At 42.9% G+C, this 19,157-nt stretch overlaps 2 protein-coding genes across 4 annotated transcripts in view; both read right to left on the bottom strand.

Annotated features, from left to right (window-relative positions):
- The window catches only part of LOC116329598 (zinc finger protein 45-like), a 37,877-nt gene extending 28,772 nt beyond the window's left edge, over positions 1–9,105 (bottom strand). Inside the window, exons 1-2 of one of the 2 annotated variants that reach the window (XM_039621361.1) lie at positions 8,344–8,482; positions 7,746–7,849 (exon numbers count right to left, since the gene is read on the bottom strand). In XM_039621361.1, the coding sequence (XP_039477295.1) occupies positions 7,746–7,760 (15 nt within the window). In that variant the 5' untranslated portion in view covers positions 7,761–7,849; positions 8,344–8,482. Of the gene's footprint in view, positions 1–7,745; positions 7,850–8,343 lie in introns of both variants that reach the window. The other variant, XM_039621360.1, reaches the window with a different exon arrangement.
- Positions 9,106–10,314: 1,209 nt separating this feature from the next.
- On the bottom strand, positions 10,315–14,082 carry vsx1 (visual system homeobox 1 homolog, chx10-like). 2 transcript variants are annotated; one of them, XM_031730277.2, is made up of 5 exons: positions 13,563–14,082; positions 13,255–13,330; positions 12,384–12,507; positions 11,786–11,981; positions 10,315–11,592 (listed from the first exon to the last, which is right to left on the bottom strand). In XM_031730277.2, exons 1-5 carry the CDS (start codon positions 13,966–13,968, stop codon positions 11,300–11,302), a joined length of 1,095 nt encoding a protein of 364 aa, XP_031586137.1. In that variant the 5' UTR covers positions 13,969–14,082; the 3' UTR covers positions 10,315–11,299. The 2 variants fall into 2 exon arrangements, with proteins under 2 accessions (XP_031586137.1, XP_039477955.1); XM_039622021.1 differs by having other exon boundaries at positions 11,801–11,981.
- Positions 14,083–19,157: the final 5,075 nt, after the last annotated feature.

Raw genomic sequence — 19,157 nt, 5'->3', positions numbered from 1 at the left:
GATCACGCTGATGCTTTACGGAAAGTTTGGACTAACAAATGGTATAGACAATTACTTTCTCCTAATGCTAATGTTGATTTTGGTTAACTTTGACTGAAACTGATTGTTTTAATACAATTAAAGTGCATTTCATTTATGCACTAGGCCCATCTGACACATATACTTGATACCAAATACAAAAATATGATGTGTAACCTGTTGGAAGAATGAAGTGGTAAGTATGAGGCTGAGACAGGACCTCAGCACTTGGTGTCTGCAACAAAAGACAACAATATAACGTCAGAAACATTCTCTAGTATAAATCCCGACTAGATAATTAACTACAGATCATATTTGTATCAGTGAACATTATTACAGAAGGATCCGACTTCCTTATACCAGATTCTAAAGAAACTTAACACTGTACAGTTCTGCTACCCACAATATGAGGACAGTGTAACACACACTAGAGTTGTTGATCCAACCACATGAGGAAGGCAACTGAAACACACTCATGTCCTTCACAGCTTAAAACAATATGAGGACAGTGTAACACACACACTACAATCACTGGTCCTACCATATGAGGACTTCTACTTTCCTGTTGGAGGTTGAGACAGGATGGAAGGAGAGCAGGGAAGTAGCTGGCACAAATGATTCTATTGACACAACAGGTCAGTGAGATTAATGAACTGAACACAACAGACTCTTTCAAAATAAAACAGGAAAAATGGCATGAAAATACAAACGTTGTAATATACAACCCTAACATAAACTCCTTAAAACAATGTTAATAACGTTAAGCCAAACTCAACTAACCCGCCACTAAACATAAGAAACTCAAAACCTTAGAATAACGTCAGAAACGCTGGGCCAGAGACCCAGACCCTATTGGTTTGTGCTAAATACGAAAACATTATTATTAACATTTAAATCCCCCAAACATATCTTGTGTTGAAAAAAAATGTGTGTTGCAGTTAGCTACACTTAAAAAGAGCTTAGACTGACTGTCTGTGCAGTTGAAGATGCAGAGCACGTGCAAGGCCACAGGTCCCTTTAACTCCAGTGGAATTTAAAAACAGTTAAATTAAACTTCTAATATCTATTGTTGAAGATAAATCTTAAGTAATTTTTAGCATTTATCATCATTCATCACACAGTTTGTTCAAATCGATTGTGTATTGTTTTAGTTCCGTTTAACTAGCGTTAATTAGCTTGTTAAACATACAACTTTACCTTGCTAAATGTGCGTCCGAGTCATGGATATCAAAGGTAAATACATACGTCAAGACAAATCTCTGCTGAGTGCTGAAGGTCCCGGATGTGCAGTTCACTCAGAGCTCCGGCGAAGTTTGTATCTTGCCGTGACCAGCAGCTCTTTGGTTGAGGCTTTCGAACAATCAGATGCAGCGTTACTCACTTGTTGTCCAATCACAGACGTCGTTCTATGCTCCACTGACGAAATGCCGCATCCTCTCACCAGCCACGGGCTCTCCTCGTCCATTTAACAACAAAAACACAGCAACACTCGCTGTATTTGAGGTAGGAACACTTGAGAAGTGTCACAGTGTTTTGCAAACTGCTGTTACAGTTAATTTCGTTCCGTTAATTTGTTTGGTTCCTATTCTTAAGTAACACTTAAATACACATGTGGTTAGCTTGCTGGTCTAGTTTAAGTTAGCATGGGCATGCTGTTCACTGATGGAGTAATGCCAAAATTGGCCTGATATTGTCAGTGTGTTATCATAAACATGTCCTAATTTGTCATGAAAAGAAGAGCAGTACCCCTAGACCCTCAAGTGAAAATACAGATAATAGATAAGCAAGCAATTTAAGAAAATAAGTATAATGTGTATAATAAATGATTTTACTGTCACTTTCCTGGGTTTGTTGACCCAGCATTTTAAGTTTTAGTTTGTTTGGATGTCGATGTTTATTTATAAGTTCTTTAGGTTAGCTAAGTTCATTTGTTTATTAGATTACCCTTGTGATGTCTGTTTTATTGTGAAAGTCCTTGTCCTATATGCAGTGAGTCTAGTTTTGTTTCCCTTGTCTTGTTAGGTCTGATTTGTCCCAGCTGTTCCTCATCCCCTCATTGTCTCTCTGTGTACTTACAAGGGCTTGCAAAAGTATTAGTCCCCCTTTTCCACATTTTGTCACATTACTGCCACAAACATGAATCAATTTTAATGGAATCCAATTTCAGCAAAAGGTGGTTCTACAAAGTATTGACTCAGGGGCTGAATAATTACGCACACCCCCTTTTCAGTTATTTATTTGTAAAAATGTTTGGAATCATGTATGATTTTCATTCCACTTCTCACGTGTAGACCACTTTGTATTGGTCTTTCATGTGCGAGTCCAATAAAATTGATTCATGTTTGTGGCAGTAATGTGACAAAATGTGGAAAAGTTCAAGGGGCGAATACTTTTGCAAGCCACTGTAAGTCCTGTCCTCATTTGTTCAGTGTCAGGTCATCTGTTGTCTTTGGTGCCACGTTTCCATGTTCCAGGTATGTTTGTATCCATGTCAGGTTTCATGGTTTGTCCCCAGGTTAGGTTATTGTTTAGCTTCACTTCTGCCTTTTGTTTTGTAATCTTTTAATTCAATTAAATTCAATTTTATTTATATAGCACCAAATCACAACAACAATCGCCTCAAGGCGCTTTATATTGTACAGTAGATCGCACAATAATAGATACAGAGGAAAACCCAACAATCATACGACCACCTATGAGCAAGAACTTTGGCGACAGTGCGAAGGAAAAACTCCTTTAACAGGAAGAAACCTCCAGCAGAACCAGGCTCAGGGAGGGGCGGGGCCATCTGCTGTGATTGGTTGGGGTGAGAGAAGGAAGACAGGATAAAGACATGCTGTGGATTAATAACAAGTATGATTCAGTGCAGAGGGTCTATTAACACATAGTGAGTGAGAAAGGTGACTGGAAAGGAAAAACTCAGTGCATCATGGGAATCCCCGGCAGCCTCACGCTCACTGCAGCACAACTAAGGGAGGATTCAGGGTCACCTGATCCTGCCCTAACTATATGCTTTAGCAAAAAGGAAAGTTTGAAGCCTAATCTTAAAAGTAGAGATAGTGTCTGTCTCCCGAATCCAAACTGGAAGCTGGTTCTGCCTATTTTACCAGCCTTAATAAACAGCTTGCTTTCTGTTAATATTAAAATTTTCTTTCACGTTCCTTTGTGTCTGCATTTTGGGTCCATTCCTCAAATTCATACATGTGTCTAACTGCTTTTTCCCCACTCGGCGACACACCCGTCGGGGTCAAACTCTGGTAATTGGTGATTCTGTTCTCAGACATGTGAAGCTAGAGACACCGGCAACCATAGTTAATTGTCTTCCAGGGGCCAGAGCAGGCGACATTGAAGGAAATTTAAAACTGCTGGCTAAGTGTAGTGAAGTAGATTCTGGGGTAGGATTTTACATGATGTCCACAAACGCACCACTAACATCCACACCTTCCCAGTTGACAATTAGCAGGCTTATAAGAAACAGCTGCGCTTCACTACCAGAAGGAGTCATTTGGTAGTCTTGTCCATCCAAGGTGGCTGCGAGCATTAGGCAGTTAAGCGCTGCAGATCTCTCCAGGAAAGTTACTCAGTTTAGTATTGCCCTTTAGAGAGTGGTAAGTGGGACTCTTGTGTTCATCATAACGTGGCATAGTAGGGTGGACTTTGACAACTGTTTCCCTCTTTTGTTGCAGGCTTGCACTATACTACTGCTGTCTTGTCATATGCTGTTTTGTTTGTTACGCAATGCTTTTATAACAAACAGTAATTTGGGGTGTATTTGTTTTATGTAGATCTTTTACTAATCTGTTTAATGTTTTATGCTTTCTTTTATTGCTTTAGTGGAGGTGTGGCTGCTTGTTGAGGGGCTAGGCACGTGAGGTGGAATCCTCCCGATGCATGCGAGTGTACACACCGGCATAGGTAGATTGCACCGCTTAGTGTGAGTGAGGTCTGCAGTGAAATCACATGGGTGAGTAATTGGTGGCACCCTTGGGCACTCCTCCCTGTAGGTTGCCTCCTCAAGTGGCCGGTCTCCACCATTTTGTTTAGTTGCTCTTTTATCATGTTGTGATTGTTTTAGGGTAGCATCGTGGTAGGGAGTCTGGTCGTTTTAATTAACTATTTTGCCGTCTCAACCCTGCTACCTTAGGTGCCTCTTTGATTTTATAATTCTATGTTTTTAGTAGTTCTTCTTAATAAACCTTGATTTGTAAAATTCACCTGCCTCACCTTTGCCGTTAATAACAAGTCTGTGGGCTTTGGTTGCCAGTGTAACACTTACATTGGCTAGAGATATCTTTCCTGGGGTGTAACTCCCTCCCCAGGTGGCGTTGTCAACATCTTAGTTACCGTCCCCGGTTATTCCTCATTCGCGCCACCACATAAGGGTAAACGTAAATTCAGTAAAATCATAATTCACATCGGCAGTAATGACACCCAGTTACGCCAATCGGAGGTCACTGAAATCAATATCGAATCAGTGTGTAACTTTGCCAAAACAATGTTGACTCTGTAGTTTTCTCTGGTCCCCTCCCAATCAGACCAGGAGTGACCTGTTTAGCTGCATTTCTCCTTAAATTGCTGTCTGTGTTGTCCCAGAAATGATGTCGGCTTCATAGATAATTGGCAAAGCTTCTGGAGGAAACCTGGTCTTGTTAGGAGAGACGGCATCCATCCCACTTTGGATGGAGCAGCTCTCATTTCTAGAAATATGGACAAATTTATTAAAGCCCCAAAATATGACTATCCAGAGTTGGGACCAAGAAGCAGAGTTGCAGTCTTACACGCCTCTCTGCAGCTTCTCTCCTCCTGCTACCCCCAAAACCCATCTCCACTGAGACCGTGTCAGCTCCCAAACAGACAAAAACAAACTAAAACCAGCAAAAACAATTTAAACATAAAAAAAAAAAAAAAGAAAGAACAATACAGTATCCACATCTGAACCAAAGAGTAAAACATTGTGGATTATTAAATATTAGGGCGCTCTCCTCCAAGTCTGTTAGTACATGACTTAATAATTGATCAACAAATCGATTTACTCTGCCTTACAGAAACCTGGTTGCAGTCGGATGATTATGTTAGTTAAAATGAATCAACACCCCGAGTAATTCTAACTACCAGAAATCGCAGCACAGGCGGAGGGGCGGTGTGGCAGCAATTTTTCACACCAGCCTATTAATTAACGAAAGACCAAGACAGACTTTTAATTCATTTGAAAGCCTGATGCTTAGCCTCGTCCCACCCCAGCTGTAAAACTCAGAAACCAGTCTTACTTGTTATCATCTATCGTCCACCTGGGCCTTACAGAGTTTCTGTCTGATTTCTCAGACTTTTTATCTGATTTAGTGCTCAGCTCAGATAAAATAATTATTGTGGGTGATTTTAACATCCATGTAGATGCTAAAAATGACAGCCTCAACATGGCATTTAATCTGTTATTAGACTCAATTGGCTTCTCTCAAAATGTAAAAGAACCCACCCACCACTTTTATCACACTCTAGATCTTGTTTTAACATATGAAATAGAAACTGAACATTTAACAGTGTTTCCTGAAAACCCTCTGCCGTCCTGATCATTTCCTGATAACATGTACATTTACAGTAATTGATTACACAGCAGTAAAGGCCCTGGTGTGGTGCCTATGGGTCTAGCTAGGCCCTGGTGCGGTGCAGATGGCCTCAGAAAACAGCACAGGCCCTGGTTGAGGCTCAGTTGGTTTATGCTAGCAGCACAGGCCCTGGTGTGGTGCAGACAACTTCTGGTAGTAGCAGAGGAGAAAAAACCAAAACAAAAAAAACAACCCAAAATTCAAAGCAGACATTCAACAAGGAGACATGCTGCTGCCCTCTTGGAATTCAGAGTCGAGACTGAGCCTGATGATCATACTGAATCACATGACAGCGGCAGGAATCTCTAAGTTCAACTGCAGATTGCAGATGCAATTATATTAATGCAGATTAATATAAACTCTTCAAGGGTCAAAATCTGCACACACATCATTCTGCTTAGTGAAGGTCAGACAATTTGTGCATTGATTTTGAGAAGTAAGACTCATTAAATAACAGTAATATAATTACACAAATGTTGAAACTTTATATTTTGAGACATTTTGTCAACAACAAAAAACCCCAAGATGTGCAGGCACTAATAACTGAATCTAAAGACCTTCATTTTTGTCAAGATTTGCCTGATTTAACTGTTGTTACCCTTGCTTAAGCCCCAAGAAGGGTATAACCTGGGTCAAATGTGTTATTGTGTCTGACACACCTACAAAATGAGGACTCGCAGAGTGACGCCACTATAACCTGGGTCAAATGTGTTATTGTGTCTGACACACCTACAAAATGAGGACTCACAGAGTGACGTCACTGAAAGTGTGTTAAAAGTGTGTTTTGTTCCAAAACTGGCCAGTAGGCGGCGAAACTGAAAGTGAACAAAAACGCTAAACACACTTAAACACACTTTTTCATAAAATTGTGATATTTCAGGACATTCGAGATTTTTGGTTTGGGAGCATGTTGGGGCCTCTAGAACACTTTAGAAGGCTCGGAAAAATGAGGACCTCAAAATGTCCTCATTTTTCCGAAGCGTCTCATTTTGTGAGTGTGTTATCATAAAATTGTCCTCAGATGTCACGAAAACAAGTACACACAGAAAGACGTACACACACACACACACACACAGAAAGACGTACACAGACACACACACAGAAAGACACACACACACACAGAAAGACGTACACACACACACACACACAGAAAGACACACACACACACACACAGAAAGAAAGTACACACACACACACACACACACAGAAAGACGTACACACACACACACACACACACACAAAGACGTACACACACACACACACACACACAGAAAGACGTACACACACACACACACACAGAAAGACGTACACACACACACACACACAGAGAAGACGTACACACACACACACACACACAGAAAGACGTACACACACACACACACACACAGAAAGACACACACACACAGAAAGACGTACACACACACACACACACAGAAAGACGTACACACACACACACACACACACACACACACACAGAAAGACGTACACACACACACACACACACAGAAAGACACACACAAAGACACACACACAGAAAGACACACACACACACACACACACAGAAAGACGTACACACACACACAGAAAGACACACACACACACAGAAAGACGTACACACACACACACACACAGAGAAAGACGTACACACACACACACACACACACAAAGACGTACACACACACACACACACAGAAAGACACACACACAGAAAGACGTACACACACACACACACACAAAGACGTACACACACACACACACACACACACACACACACAGAAAGACGTACACACACACACACACACACACACACACACAGAAAGACACACACACAAAGACACACACACACAGAAAGACACACACACACACACACACACAGAAAGACGTACACACACACACACACACACAGAAAGACGTACACACACACACACACACACACAGAAAGACACACACACACAGAAAGACGTACACACACACACACACACACAGAGACAGACACACACACACAGAAAGACACACACACACAGAAAGACGTACACATACACACACAGAAAGACACACACACAAAGACACACACACACACAGAAAGACACATACACACACACACACACACACACACACACACACCGTTTCATGACTCATGTTTTCTGATGATGGTCCTGCTGTAGATCTTCATTGGAAATGTTCTTGTTTTTAGGTTTTCTTCACTGTCACTCCAACTCAACAAAACTCTGCACATAATCACACATATGGGGAAAAAGCATCGTTTCATATTTGATTCGGGACATTTCCCAAAAACAACCCTGAACGCTAAACCATACTTGGAATCTGTGAGGCAGCAGAAAAACTGCTTCTGCTGCAGGTGAACGTCTTTACCTGTGTGTTAAAGTGAAACTTTTCTCTTTCCAACTTAAAACAAGCCGAAATGTAGCGGCTTAGATTTCAGTCACAGGTAAGAGGGAGGAGCCAATTTTCAGGCTTTAGGTCTAAGTAGTTTAGGTTGTAATGATTTGTGTCACTGAGTTAATAAATGATTGACGAACTAAAATTAGAGGATTTTTAAATGGAGCTCGGGATGATGACATTGGGACTTTGGGAGTGAGTAAACCACTTCAACACCTCGCGCTTCTTCTTCGTCTTCTCCCGCACGCACACCGTGAGCACGTGAAACCGGAAGAGCTGGAGTTGAGCTAGCTGTTAGCAACAGTTAGCTGGGTTGGCTTACCTCGGCTTCGGGGCTTTGTCTGTTTAAAGAAGCTTCCTCCGCCGCGCTGAAAATCTCCGTCACCACCGCCCTGGCCAGGCTGTTGACGACGAGCGCCACTTCATTCCTGAAAGTGCTTAAATCAGCCATTTTTTACGAGTTCACGCTCTCAGTGGCCAGCTAGCTTAGCAACCAAACCGCTAATGTGGATAGAGGAAATGACGTAATTGGCTTATCCCGCAGGCACTGTTTGGGAAAAGGAAGCAGAAAGTGAATAAAAGCACATTTATTGATTTTCTGCTGAATCTACTGAAGGCGTCGCGCGTTGGATAATAAACGTTATGAAAAATCCTTTAATTACATGACTGTAAAATAGAGTTTGGTTTACTTCAGTGTGGAATATGAACGTAAATGAGAATGTCTTTAATAGAATAGAATAGAAATATCCTTTATTGTCCCTCACTGGGACAGACGGAGCGTGCAGATTCACACAAAAGTAAAGAATATGAAATAAAAAAGACAACAATTAAGAGACTGTAGAGGCGGATTTCCAACATTAAAAAAGCAGGACTCACAGAAATGTGCAGCTGAGTAGGATCATTGGTGCACAAAGTGCTGTATATTTGTGCTTAAAAACCAACAACGACAGACTATTTAGAGAAAATGGAAAAACTGTGCAAATACCAGCAGGGTGTAAATACTTTATTGAGTTTGTTGGGAGCAGTGATGGAAGTCCAGCAGCTGCTGGGAGGAGGCCCTGCGACACTCCTTTGTGCACAGTGGATGCAGCAGGGTGAGACTGAAGGAGCTCTCCAGTTCTGCCACAGCTTCATGCGTGGGGTGGAGACACCGTCCAAGGATTCTTCTGTCTCCTACCACCTGCACTGGGTCGAGGGGGCATCCTAGCACAGAGCTGGCCTTTCTGAGCTGGTCCAACTGCTTCCTCTCAGCTGTCGATAAGCTGCCGTTCTAACAGACAACATCATGATGGTTGATGATACACGTGTAATTTAATTCAGATAACACAGAAAAAACAGTATTAATGGTATAAAAATATTTTTATTTTAAAAGGTGCCTGATTTTCTTCTAATACTGGCAGCAACGCCTAAAGCTGGAATGAAATCATATTTTACAATTCATCCTTCAGTTTCATTAAATTTGTTTTATAACAGAAATATGAAGATGAGTGAATCTCATTGGACTTTTATGAATTTAATTTGTATTTTTTCACCTATCTGGTTAATTTGAGGTTCTGTGTATATGGAAGTCAGTGGGTGGCAAAAGTGATAGAAACAATTCAGAAACCATTTGAATTAAACTGTTAATGGAAAATTGTATGTTTTAGTCAGTATAAGCTTTTAATGATATAAGTTTGCTTGTGATAGAATGCTGCATGATGATCATTTCCTTGCTTAGAGCTGGTTGTTCTTTATAAAACATGTTCTGATATTTGTATCTGAGTCTTCTCACAGCGATAGCAAGAAGACAAGCAAGCAGTTCTGACCTCGAACACACACACACACACAATCACATACGCACATGCTCACGTCAAATGTATTCATTTTTCTTATGTATAAATAAAGACAAGTGCAAGAACAGAGCGCGCATCGCAGGGCCCCCACTCTGGTCTGAGCGTTCTGTGATCGCCCTTGTATACAAGTAAATGCTGCAGCGTCTGTGTGTGTTTCTCCTCTTAGACTCTCAGCTGAAGAAGTGTCTTTAGAATAAATCTCTTGACATAAACATTTATGGTACTCAAAGTTTCCTGTGAAAACTGAATATAGAATTTGGAAACTTTATGGAATTATGCTCTTTTAAAACGAGTAGTAAATATGTGCCTCTTTTTTTTCAGCTGATGTGTAAAATTAAGTTTTAATCAGTGTTTGTGTTAATAAATCACAACAAAGCTCAGCTGATTCCAAAAATACTTCTTTATTTTCCACCCTGCTGACTCTCCACCTGTACAAGCATATAACAATAACAATAATAATAATAATAATGATAAAATGTTTGAAATCTTACATTTAAATTACATTCACAGAGTTTCAGTCAAGCAGGTCCAACTATAAAACACAAAAACCAACAGGAAGAAAATATTAGATATTCTCAGACTCCCAAAAACCATGGATATAAAACATGAACACACACACACACACACACACACACACACACACACACACACACACACGTCTTTCACGGTCTTTTAGAAAAGACCCCTCGAGGCTGATCTGAACGTCACGGCGTTGGTGTTCATCTTCACGATGAACATTAGTTTCCCAGGAGCACGGCGAGCACAGCCAATCACTATTTTGTTGTTTCAGAACGTAAGTTAGCATACATCAGTATGCTAGTACAGATTAGCATGCTTAATGCTAGTGCTCTGTTAGTATCAGGCTATTTTAGCACACTAACAATTAAAGCATGCACTTTGTTGCATAGTGCAGGAAATACCACCGTAGCGTGCCACTAGTTCAATGTTCAAATATTAATAAAAACATTTAATAGTACTGATTAAAGTTTTTTTGAAGTGCTAAAGTTTGCTAGCTGATCCTTACAGTATTACACTGGGTTTACATATATTAGCATGTTAGCTAAAAATAGCTTTTAATAATAGTATTTTCTATCAAAATATGTTATCGTGACTAATCATATTTTCCCATTATTTGTTTCACTGTTAACACTTATTGACACCTGAAACTTTTAAAATCATTGTTTTTCATCTAAAATCAGAACTGGTTTTTTGTCGCCAACACTGAGAAAATAAAGTCAGCTACAAAATGCTTACATGATAGATCCTGCTGTATTAGCTCTTAGCTTTGTTAGCAAACCAGCAGCTAGCGTTTAAACACAATAACTTTGCATAGTAACAAGTGAAGTTTTGGCTGTTTGTTTTAATTGGCTGCGCTCCCTGAAAGAGCCAATCCCATGACAGCGCTGCCTGAACAGAACACCTTCTTCCTCTTTGGTCAGATCGCCTTCAGCTATGTTCGTCTGATTCGCTGCAGCTTTGTTGTCGTGGTGAAGAGGCGGTTCTTATTGAGGCTCCGCCCTCCTCCTGCTGCTGCTGTTTAGATGAGCTGGACAGGTCAATAGCCACCTCCTCCTCCACCTCGTCCTCTTCCTCCTCCATCAGCTCGTCCTCCTCTGGCTCCCGGGCCTCGCCAGAACCTTGTCGTTCCGAGGCGTTGCAGAACGAATCGGAGCGCGTCGAGTCGGACGCCGGAGGGCTGGAACACTTTTTGGACATTTCCAAAGACTTCTTGTGCATCCCTGTGGGGGCGGAGTCAGATTCAGGTTCAGTCCAGTGCGAACTGCAGTGTTGTTTACATGTTTGTTCACTGCTATGGTAACGTGAAAACATTCAGGCCCGTGTTACACGCAGCGCTTCATTGTTTACTCTAAAGGCTTATTGATTACTGATCGGTGTGTATTGATGCTGCTGTGGTGCACGTGTGGCACTGACGTGCATGCGGCTCACCGAGCAGCCAGGGGGCGCACGATCCCATCATGCCGTTCTTGGCGGAGTTGAGGATGGACTCGGGCAGCGGGATGGAGTGTCGCACCATGGCGCCGTACAAACCATACTCCGCCATGACGCTGCTGCGACCCCAGCACTTCTCACGCTTACGCCACTTGGCCCGCCGGTTCTGAAACCACACCTGGAAAAACCCAGGAAGTACAGAGGTCAGAGGTCGTGCCCAACACCTGAGCAGGTAAACGAATAAATAAAAACAACACGATTTCACATGTTCACAGCATTTCTCAATAAAATCAACAAAACAAAAGAAAGTTCAGACCTTCAAATTAAAGCCCAAATATTAAAAACCAAACAGCCTCTTCAAATAAATTCATTAAATCAATAATAAAAACAATTTGAAAAAATACTTCTTTTTTTTTAAATTGTGAAAACTTGTCCTGTTTTTACGGTGATGTTTCCCCCTCAGAGGAAATCTGTCTCTGATTTGAATGATTCGGGTTTTTCTCATTACAGATGTTCCTCGGATCAGTTCTCCTTCACTCTGCTGATCGGTCAGATTGATCTCACCTGACCGGACCCTCACCTGTATCCTGTCCTCGGGCAGCTCCGTCTTCATGGCCAGCATCTCCCGGGCGTACACGTCAGGGTAATGAGCCTCCTGGAAGGCCTTCTCCAGCTCCTCCAGCTGGTGGGAGGTGAACACCGTCCTGAACACAGCAGCAGACCTGATCATGTTTCATTCTTCATCACGTTTGATCTTCTTCTTTACTGACATCACTGATATATTATTTACACTTCCAAGAATTGCTAATGACTGAAAATTAAAAAGAAATCAGGTTAAAATATTAAATCTTTTTATTTTATTATTATCATCTGTCTTCTCTCCTGAATTAATGGAACCTGATTATTGATTATTACTTATTGAATCCAGTAAAGCAGCCACGGATTGGTTGTTCCTCCAGTTTTTTTCCCTGTGATTTGACTGAATACGTTTTCTGCTTTTCACTAATGAAACAATCACGATTCATCATCAACATTATAATATTTACGACACAAAGCTTTCAATAATAAAATAATAATAAATGCTTTTAATAATCACGATGAATCAAAGTTCTTTTTTCTGCTAAAAACGAAATTAATTCGTAATTTTAACTTAATTAAAATATATTTAAGCCTTGCTTAAAGCTGAAATGTGTCTTTAAAAATCATTTTTTCGTTTCTTCTTTTTTATTGTTTCCAGAATAAAAATCTGAATGTGTGTTTGTTTGTTTGTTTTTTCAACATTTTTTCTCTTATAAATTTGTATTTTTGTCAGAATTCAACGGAAACACTGAACAAACATGCAAAGAACACAGAATTAGAATTTTAAAAAGCGCAAATGTTTCAAAAATGACCCTGAATTATTTCTTCGTTTTAAAAACATTCGGTTCGTTGAGTTCTGCAGTTTTCCTCACCGGTGTCTCCTCTTCTTCCTCTTCTGAGAGTTTCCGCAGGTTTTGGAGTCGTTTCGGTCCGACAGACACTCTTCATCTGCGACAGCAAAGAAAAAAAATCAAATCTGAACGAAAAATCATCAGAAACAAACTAAAGTTGAGATAAAGGAGCCAATAAGCTCGGGTCGGTGATGACGCTGAAGGCCTCGTGACTAAATCCAGATTAAAAGAAGGCAAAAAATATTTTAGGGCCGCGTCAGCACAGAACCCGAGCCGACCCGGAGCGAAGGGCTCGGATCAGGGACCCCTCCTCCAGCCCGTCCCCGTACCGGAGTAGGCCTCCCGCTGGGCCTCCAGGTTCTGCAGGTAGTGGCTGTCGGGCCGGGCCTGCAGCAGCGGCAGGTGTCCGGGCAGGAAGCACGGCGCCCCGGCGGGCTGCTGCGCCGCCAGGCTGCATAGGAAGCCGAGGCCAAGGGGCAGCGACCCCCCCGGGAAGGAGAACCCGCCGAGGCCGGGTCCGGCCCCGTGCTGCTCCGCCCCGGGCCCCGAGGCGCCTGGGGCCCCGCCGGTCTGCTGCCGGGCCTGCAGGTCCGTCTCCAGGCCCAGCAGGTCGGTGATGGCGAAGCCTTTGGAGCGGAGCCCGGGGCCGTGCAGGCGGCTCTTGTCGATGCCGAAACCCGGGGACAGCAGCTTCACCCGCGGCTTCTCCTCGCTGAGCTCCTCCCGCCCGGTCATCTTGGAGCAGAGGAGGTGATGATGCAGAGGAGGTGATGAAGGTGGAGAACAGAGCTGCACCGGGCGGCGGGCGGCTTTATCAGCCCCGGGATCCCAGCGGCGGCCAATCAGGGCACAGAGCACAGAGCGGGAGGGGGTGGGGGGGGGGCTCAATCCCAGAGGATTAATTGCCACCAATTTCCCTCCAATCCGATCAGGATTTCAGAGGAAGAGGAGGAAGAGGAGGAGAAAGACTGTTTATCTTTGATGCAGCCAAACATCACAGAGCATCCACCAATCGGCTGCTGCCATCAGCACCAGCCCTCATCACCCTCAGATTTCACAAACCTAATCTACCATCAGGACTGCTCAAACTGTGGGGCGCGGCCCACGGGGGGCGTGCTGACAGCAGGATGAGTCTAAGGGAGCCGCAGACTGACCGATGACACTGTGAAGGCTGGGGTCACGTGACCCTCGTGCAGTTCTGTTTGTGCTCTTTTCATGACCCTAAAAATGACCTCTGACCTCTCTTCACAGGTGTTTGATGCTTTGGATTTGCTGTAATCTGACTTCAGCTGCTGTTAAATGTACAAAATAAAGAAAACTGGATTTTAAAAGTGCTGAAAAATCAGTTTTAATGATCGATGAATTTTATTTACAAACAGAAAAATCAAAACTCAGCAAAAAAACTATTAAATCAAGGAAGTGAGTAAAGAATCAAATGCTCAGTTCCTACTTTATCCGTTGGATTTATTTCCTGGATTTGGTGCCATTTTATTTCATTTCTTTTTTTAAACATTGATTTATTCATTTTCCTTTCTGAGGTTTTGAACCTCCACACACTTCATGTTCATGTTTTAAATTTAATTTATTGTCATTATTTTGCAGGTTCAGTCAAAAGTGACGTCTGCAGACAAAGCAGCTAGAAGAATGGAATAAAAGTGAAAATAAAGACAATAAAGACGATGATCTGTGGGTGGAGCGGGTGGAGCTGATGAGGATAAACAGAGAAAATCAGCTGTTTGTCTCTTTGGGCAGAAAATGAAGCTCCTGCTGATGAAAGTCAGGCTGGAAATTAGGGCCAAGTTGGCGGTTAATCCCTCAGGATTGACTGCAGGCTTGCAGGCAGTGTGCGTGTGTGTGTGTGTGTGTGTGTGTGTGTGTGTAAGAAGGTAAAAATGGTCAACTGGTTTTAAAAGCAATTAGAGGAATCTGCTTATCAGAGATAATTAAAGCAAATTTGGGCTGTTTTTAAATCCTCTCTGTTCTCCTGCTTCTCTTTTTTATTGTGGGCGTCACAGTTTGAGCAGATTACAGATTAAATCATCCGACGCGTTCATGCGCTCGTTAATGTGCTCGTGTTAAATTAGAGCAAAGAAGCTCATCGCTCTCACTTCATCGGGACGCCCGAGTCACCGACATTCGAGCGCCAAACAAAGTCAAAGTCATTCCTGATCAGTCAGCTGGAGGTCAAAGGTCAGCACACCTGCTGCTTTACTCTGAGCTCATTTACCAATAAAACCTTATTGATCGTCAGTGTGATGTAGCTGTTATCGCCCAGAAATCATTTTTAAAAAGTCAAACAAGAAACTAGAGAAACACGAAAGGCGTGCTGGAGCAGAGCATCTGCATACCTGCACAGGTAAGTCCTGCAGCTCCACAGGTGAACCTTCAGGTGCATGCCAAGAAGAGGAGGAGGAAGCTGACTGGATGAGTGGTGGAATTACTCAACCTCAGCTGAACGTCTGCAGCTCATTACTGACGAGAGCTGAAACATCTGTGCACATCTGTGTCCAGGAGGAAACGGGGAGAGCCTGAACGCACCGCGGCGGCCTGCAGAGCCCACGAAACGTTCACAGACATCAGAGAGTTTATCTGCGTCTGTCTTCACTGTATTTGAGCTGACATGTGTTTGATTTTTACAAAACTTCACCAAATTAGAATTTATTAGTTTTTGCGTTGTTTTTTTATTTTATTCATTCAGTTATATTTAATAATTTTTTATCCTTTAGCGTTTTGCTTTTTATTGGATTTTTTTTTACAATTTTATGATATATATGTATTTTTAAATACTTCTGGTTATTTGCTTTTACACCTCCAGTGTAATTATTTTTTTCTGTCTTAGTGTTTAAATCTGGTTTTAACCTTTAACCTTTGTTGTTGTTTTAATGTTTATGTTTTGTTCATCATTTTATTTTGAGGTTAAATGGTTTTATTTGCTGAAACATCACGTTTGAAATCTGAGACGGTTGAATAAAAATCTGATGTTCTTCTTCTCTGCCGCTTTAATCGGCCGCTCAGATTTGCAGGAAGATGAAAACAGAGCTCAGACGGTTCATCAGGAGACGCCCATCTCGTCCCGCCGCTCACAAACAAGATGATACCAACATCGAGCAGAGGCGACACGGCTCGTTATCTTCTTTAATCTGAGGGCGCTCTTTGTTATCTCACTGATAACAAAACTGCAAACACGGCCGAGCGTTCATGCGGCGGCCCTCAGTGTGCTGCAGCAGCGCCCGCTCTGACTCAGTGGATCTCTGTGGATCAGTGTGTCCTGAACCAGCTCAGACACAGACTGTATATAAAAGACGGACAGCGCTTCTGTGAAACGTGAACTTAAATCTGAGTTTGTTCTGATAGATGTGCAGCGCTGCAAACGTTTCTTATCAGAGCTTTTAAATATCGATGACTTGTAGCAGACCTGAACGTTTACCGAGGAAACAAATGGGGAGGAGCTTCAGGAAGCGCAGCAGAGCGGCTCGTGCTGGGATATCCGTGTAGCAGGTGGTTTCTCCGTCTTCACCACGTTAAACCAAACTTTCATGACTTCTGCTCGTGACAGCGGTGGGCGGGTTCGTTGATTATTTTGGCGCCAAGCCCCTCTGAGTGAAAGGAGGAGGCGGATTTCCCCTGAGAGTGTGGACACACCCACATAAAGGAGCAGCAGGAGCATCCATTCGTCAGGCTGCCGTCACGTCCACACACCGGCCTGACCTCTGACCTCTGCATCAACAGCAGCTAAACGCAGACTGTGAGAGGCACAGCCCTGCAGAGCAGTCATCAAATTTTACTTTTGCATCATGCTTATCAGCCGGTGTGATGGAGAGGTCAGAGGTCAAAGCTGACCGTTTTCTACTCTGTGGTGTCGGCGGCGCTCACAACGTGCTGACACGTGAGCGTCTGCGACTTCATGAAGACTCAGTTCTCGCTTCATCGTAAAGAAATAAACCAACAAAGAAACAATCTGATAACAACGCTTTCTAACTGTAAACAGAGCGCTCCATTCTGAGGAACAAAAACAGCTGAACCTCTGAAGACAGCACGTGGCGGCGTGGCCTACGACCGCACCACCTGAGGCCTGGGGCTGAGAGCATGCCATAATTCTGTCTGCAGGAGGCAGCAGGATGGTGAGGTTAGCCAGGCTGAAGCACTGCGAGGAGGAAACCTGAATGTGCTGGACCAAAGAGCTGAGGCAGCTTTAGTCAGGAATGCAACGTAGGGGAGGAGCTTCATGTCGAGCTGGGAGGAGCCCCAGCACACTGCCACGAACACCGGCACCGCCTCTTCTGAGAAATGTTCTTGATGCAACTGAACACACTTCCTGGACTCGCAGTGATGTCAGTAAGCCCAAGAGCTTCACAGCTGACCTCTGATCAGCGGTGACGCCGGCCAGAGCTGCACGTTAATTACAGAAAGAACAAAATGATGAGGGATGGAGATAAAGTGATGAGAAGCTCAGAGAAAGAGAAATATTCAGACCTTAATCTGAAGATTATTCAGCGCTCGTAATCAATCAGTCTCCTCCTGCAAATCTTGGTAATCCACGCTGTTTGAACAGTGAACATAAGTTTGTGCGGTGATGTTTAATCCAGCATCAAACTGATGTTCTGCTTCAGTTTATAATCTGCACACAAAAAAGAAAGAGCGGGACAGAAAGCAGAGGAAGAAGAAGATGAGGATGAAGAGGCGATTGAGGCTAAAATGGAAAAGATTAAATTATCTCATAATTCAGAGAAAACCTTCCACAGCCGTCACTAAAACCTCAGTTATGTTAACAATAAATCACAACGAGGTGATTAAAACCTGCACGCTCTCTAACATCCAGCAGGGGGCGACTCCTCTGACTGGATAGAAGGAAAGGAAACGATCGCCCCACTCAGATGACCTCTGACCTCAGTAAACTCTGTCCTGATTGGTTTCTGCTCCAGCGTGCCCTCTGCTTCTCGTCTCTGCACTCGAGGGCTGTGTCCCAATTCAGGGGCTGTGTCCGAATTCAGGGGAAGGATGCTTAAAATGCCATATTTGGAGGCAATGACGTCACAGCGACGCGACGAGGACTGTCCGAATTCAAAGAGCACTCAAAATGTGGCGACAAATGCGTCCTACTTTTCTGCGAATTTGAGGCTTAGCTGTGTCCGAATTCAGAGGAAGGATGCTTCGATGCCATATTTGGAGGCAATGACGTCACGGCGACGCGACGAAGGGTGTCCGAATTCAAAGAGTGCTCAAAATGTGGCGACAAATGCGTCCTACTTTGCCCTGAATTCTAAGGATGGTCCGATGTATCCTTCATGTCCTACTATATCCCAGGATTCATTGCGGGTCATAGAGGAGATTTGTTTCTGATAACGATGGTGGTCGAAGCAGGAGAGGAAAACACTTTCAAATGTAAGTATATGAAAATCTGGTTGTACAAAAGTTAAATTGTTATATCGGTCGTTTTGTTAAGCTTTGGGCATCTGCATAGACATGTTTCTTTTATTTAAAATAACCGTAAACCAGCTTGTATCGGGGGTCCCGCGATTTTTCATGTATTGCCGCTTACATACAGCTAATTTTGATTTTTCAAATTGGTGATATGTTGTGGGAACAAAGACCAAACAGCTTAATTTATTACAACGAGGAGAAAACGATCACCTCTTCACTGGGGTGAAGAATTGGGCCGCTCTGGCGTGGATGTACAAGAATAAATCAATGTACACATCGTATTCATATGAGTACGGTCCTATTAACCCTCATGCTGTACAGCAGCGGTCCCCAACCTTTTGCGCCACAGACCGGTTTATGTCAGACACGGAGCCTTTAAGGTATCGCGGATAAATACAACCACATAAAATGATCCGACCAAGACAAAAACTGTGGTATTTTGTAAATATAATAATAAACGTGAATGTACTGTGTAATTGTGTAACTTTATTAGCAGCGTCCTC

Source organism: Oreochromis aureus, linkage group 13, assembly GCF_013358895.1.
Source record: "Oreochromis aureus strain Israel breed Guangdong linkage group 13, ZZ_aureus, whole genome shotgun sequence".
In the NCBI taxonomy this organism is placed as follows: Eukaryota; Metazoa; Chordata; class Actinopteri; order Cichliformes; family Cichlidae; genus Oreochromis; species Oreochromis aureus.
This window is presented reverse-complemented; position numbering and strand designations above follow the sequence as displayed.

What these genes read in the sequence shown, in the direction of transcription:
- vsx1 (XM_031730277.2), bottom strand. Translation starts at nt 13,968, where the DNA reads ATGACCGGGCGGGAGGAGCTCAGCGAGGAGAAGCCGCGGGTGAAGCTG. An exon ending in CCAGCGGGAGGCCTACTCCG is followed by an intron (nt 13,331 to 13,562) that starts GTACGGGGACGG and finishes TTGCTGTCGCAG; the next exon opens with ATGAAGAGTGTCTGTCGGAC. An exon ending in GCTCGGTGAGCCGCATGCAC is followed by an intron (nt 11,593 to 11,785) that starts GTCAGTGCCACA and finishes CCGCCCCCACAG; the next exon opens with GGATGCACAAGAAGTCTTTG.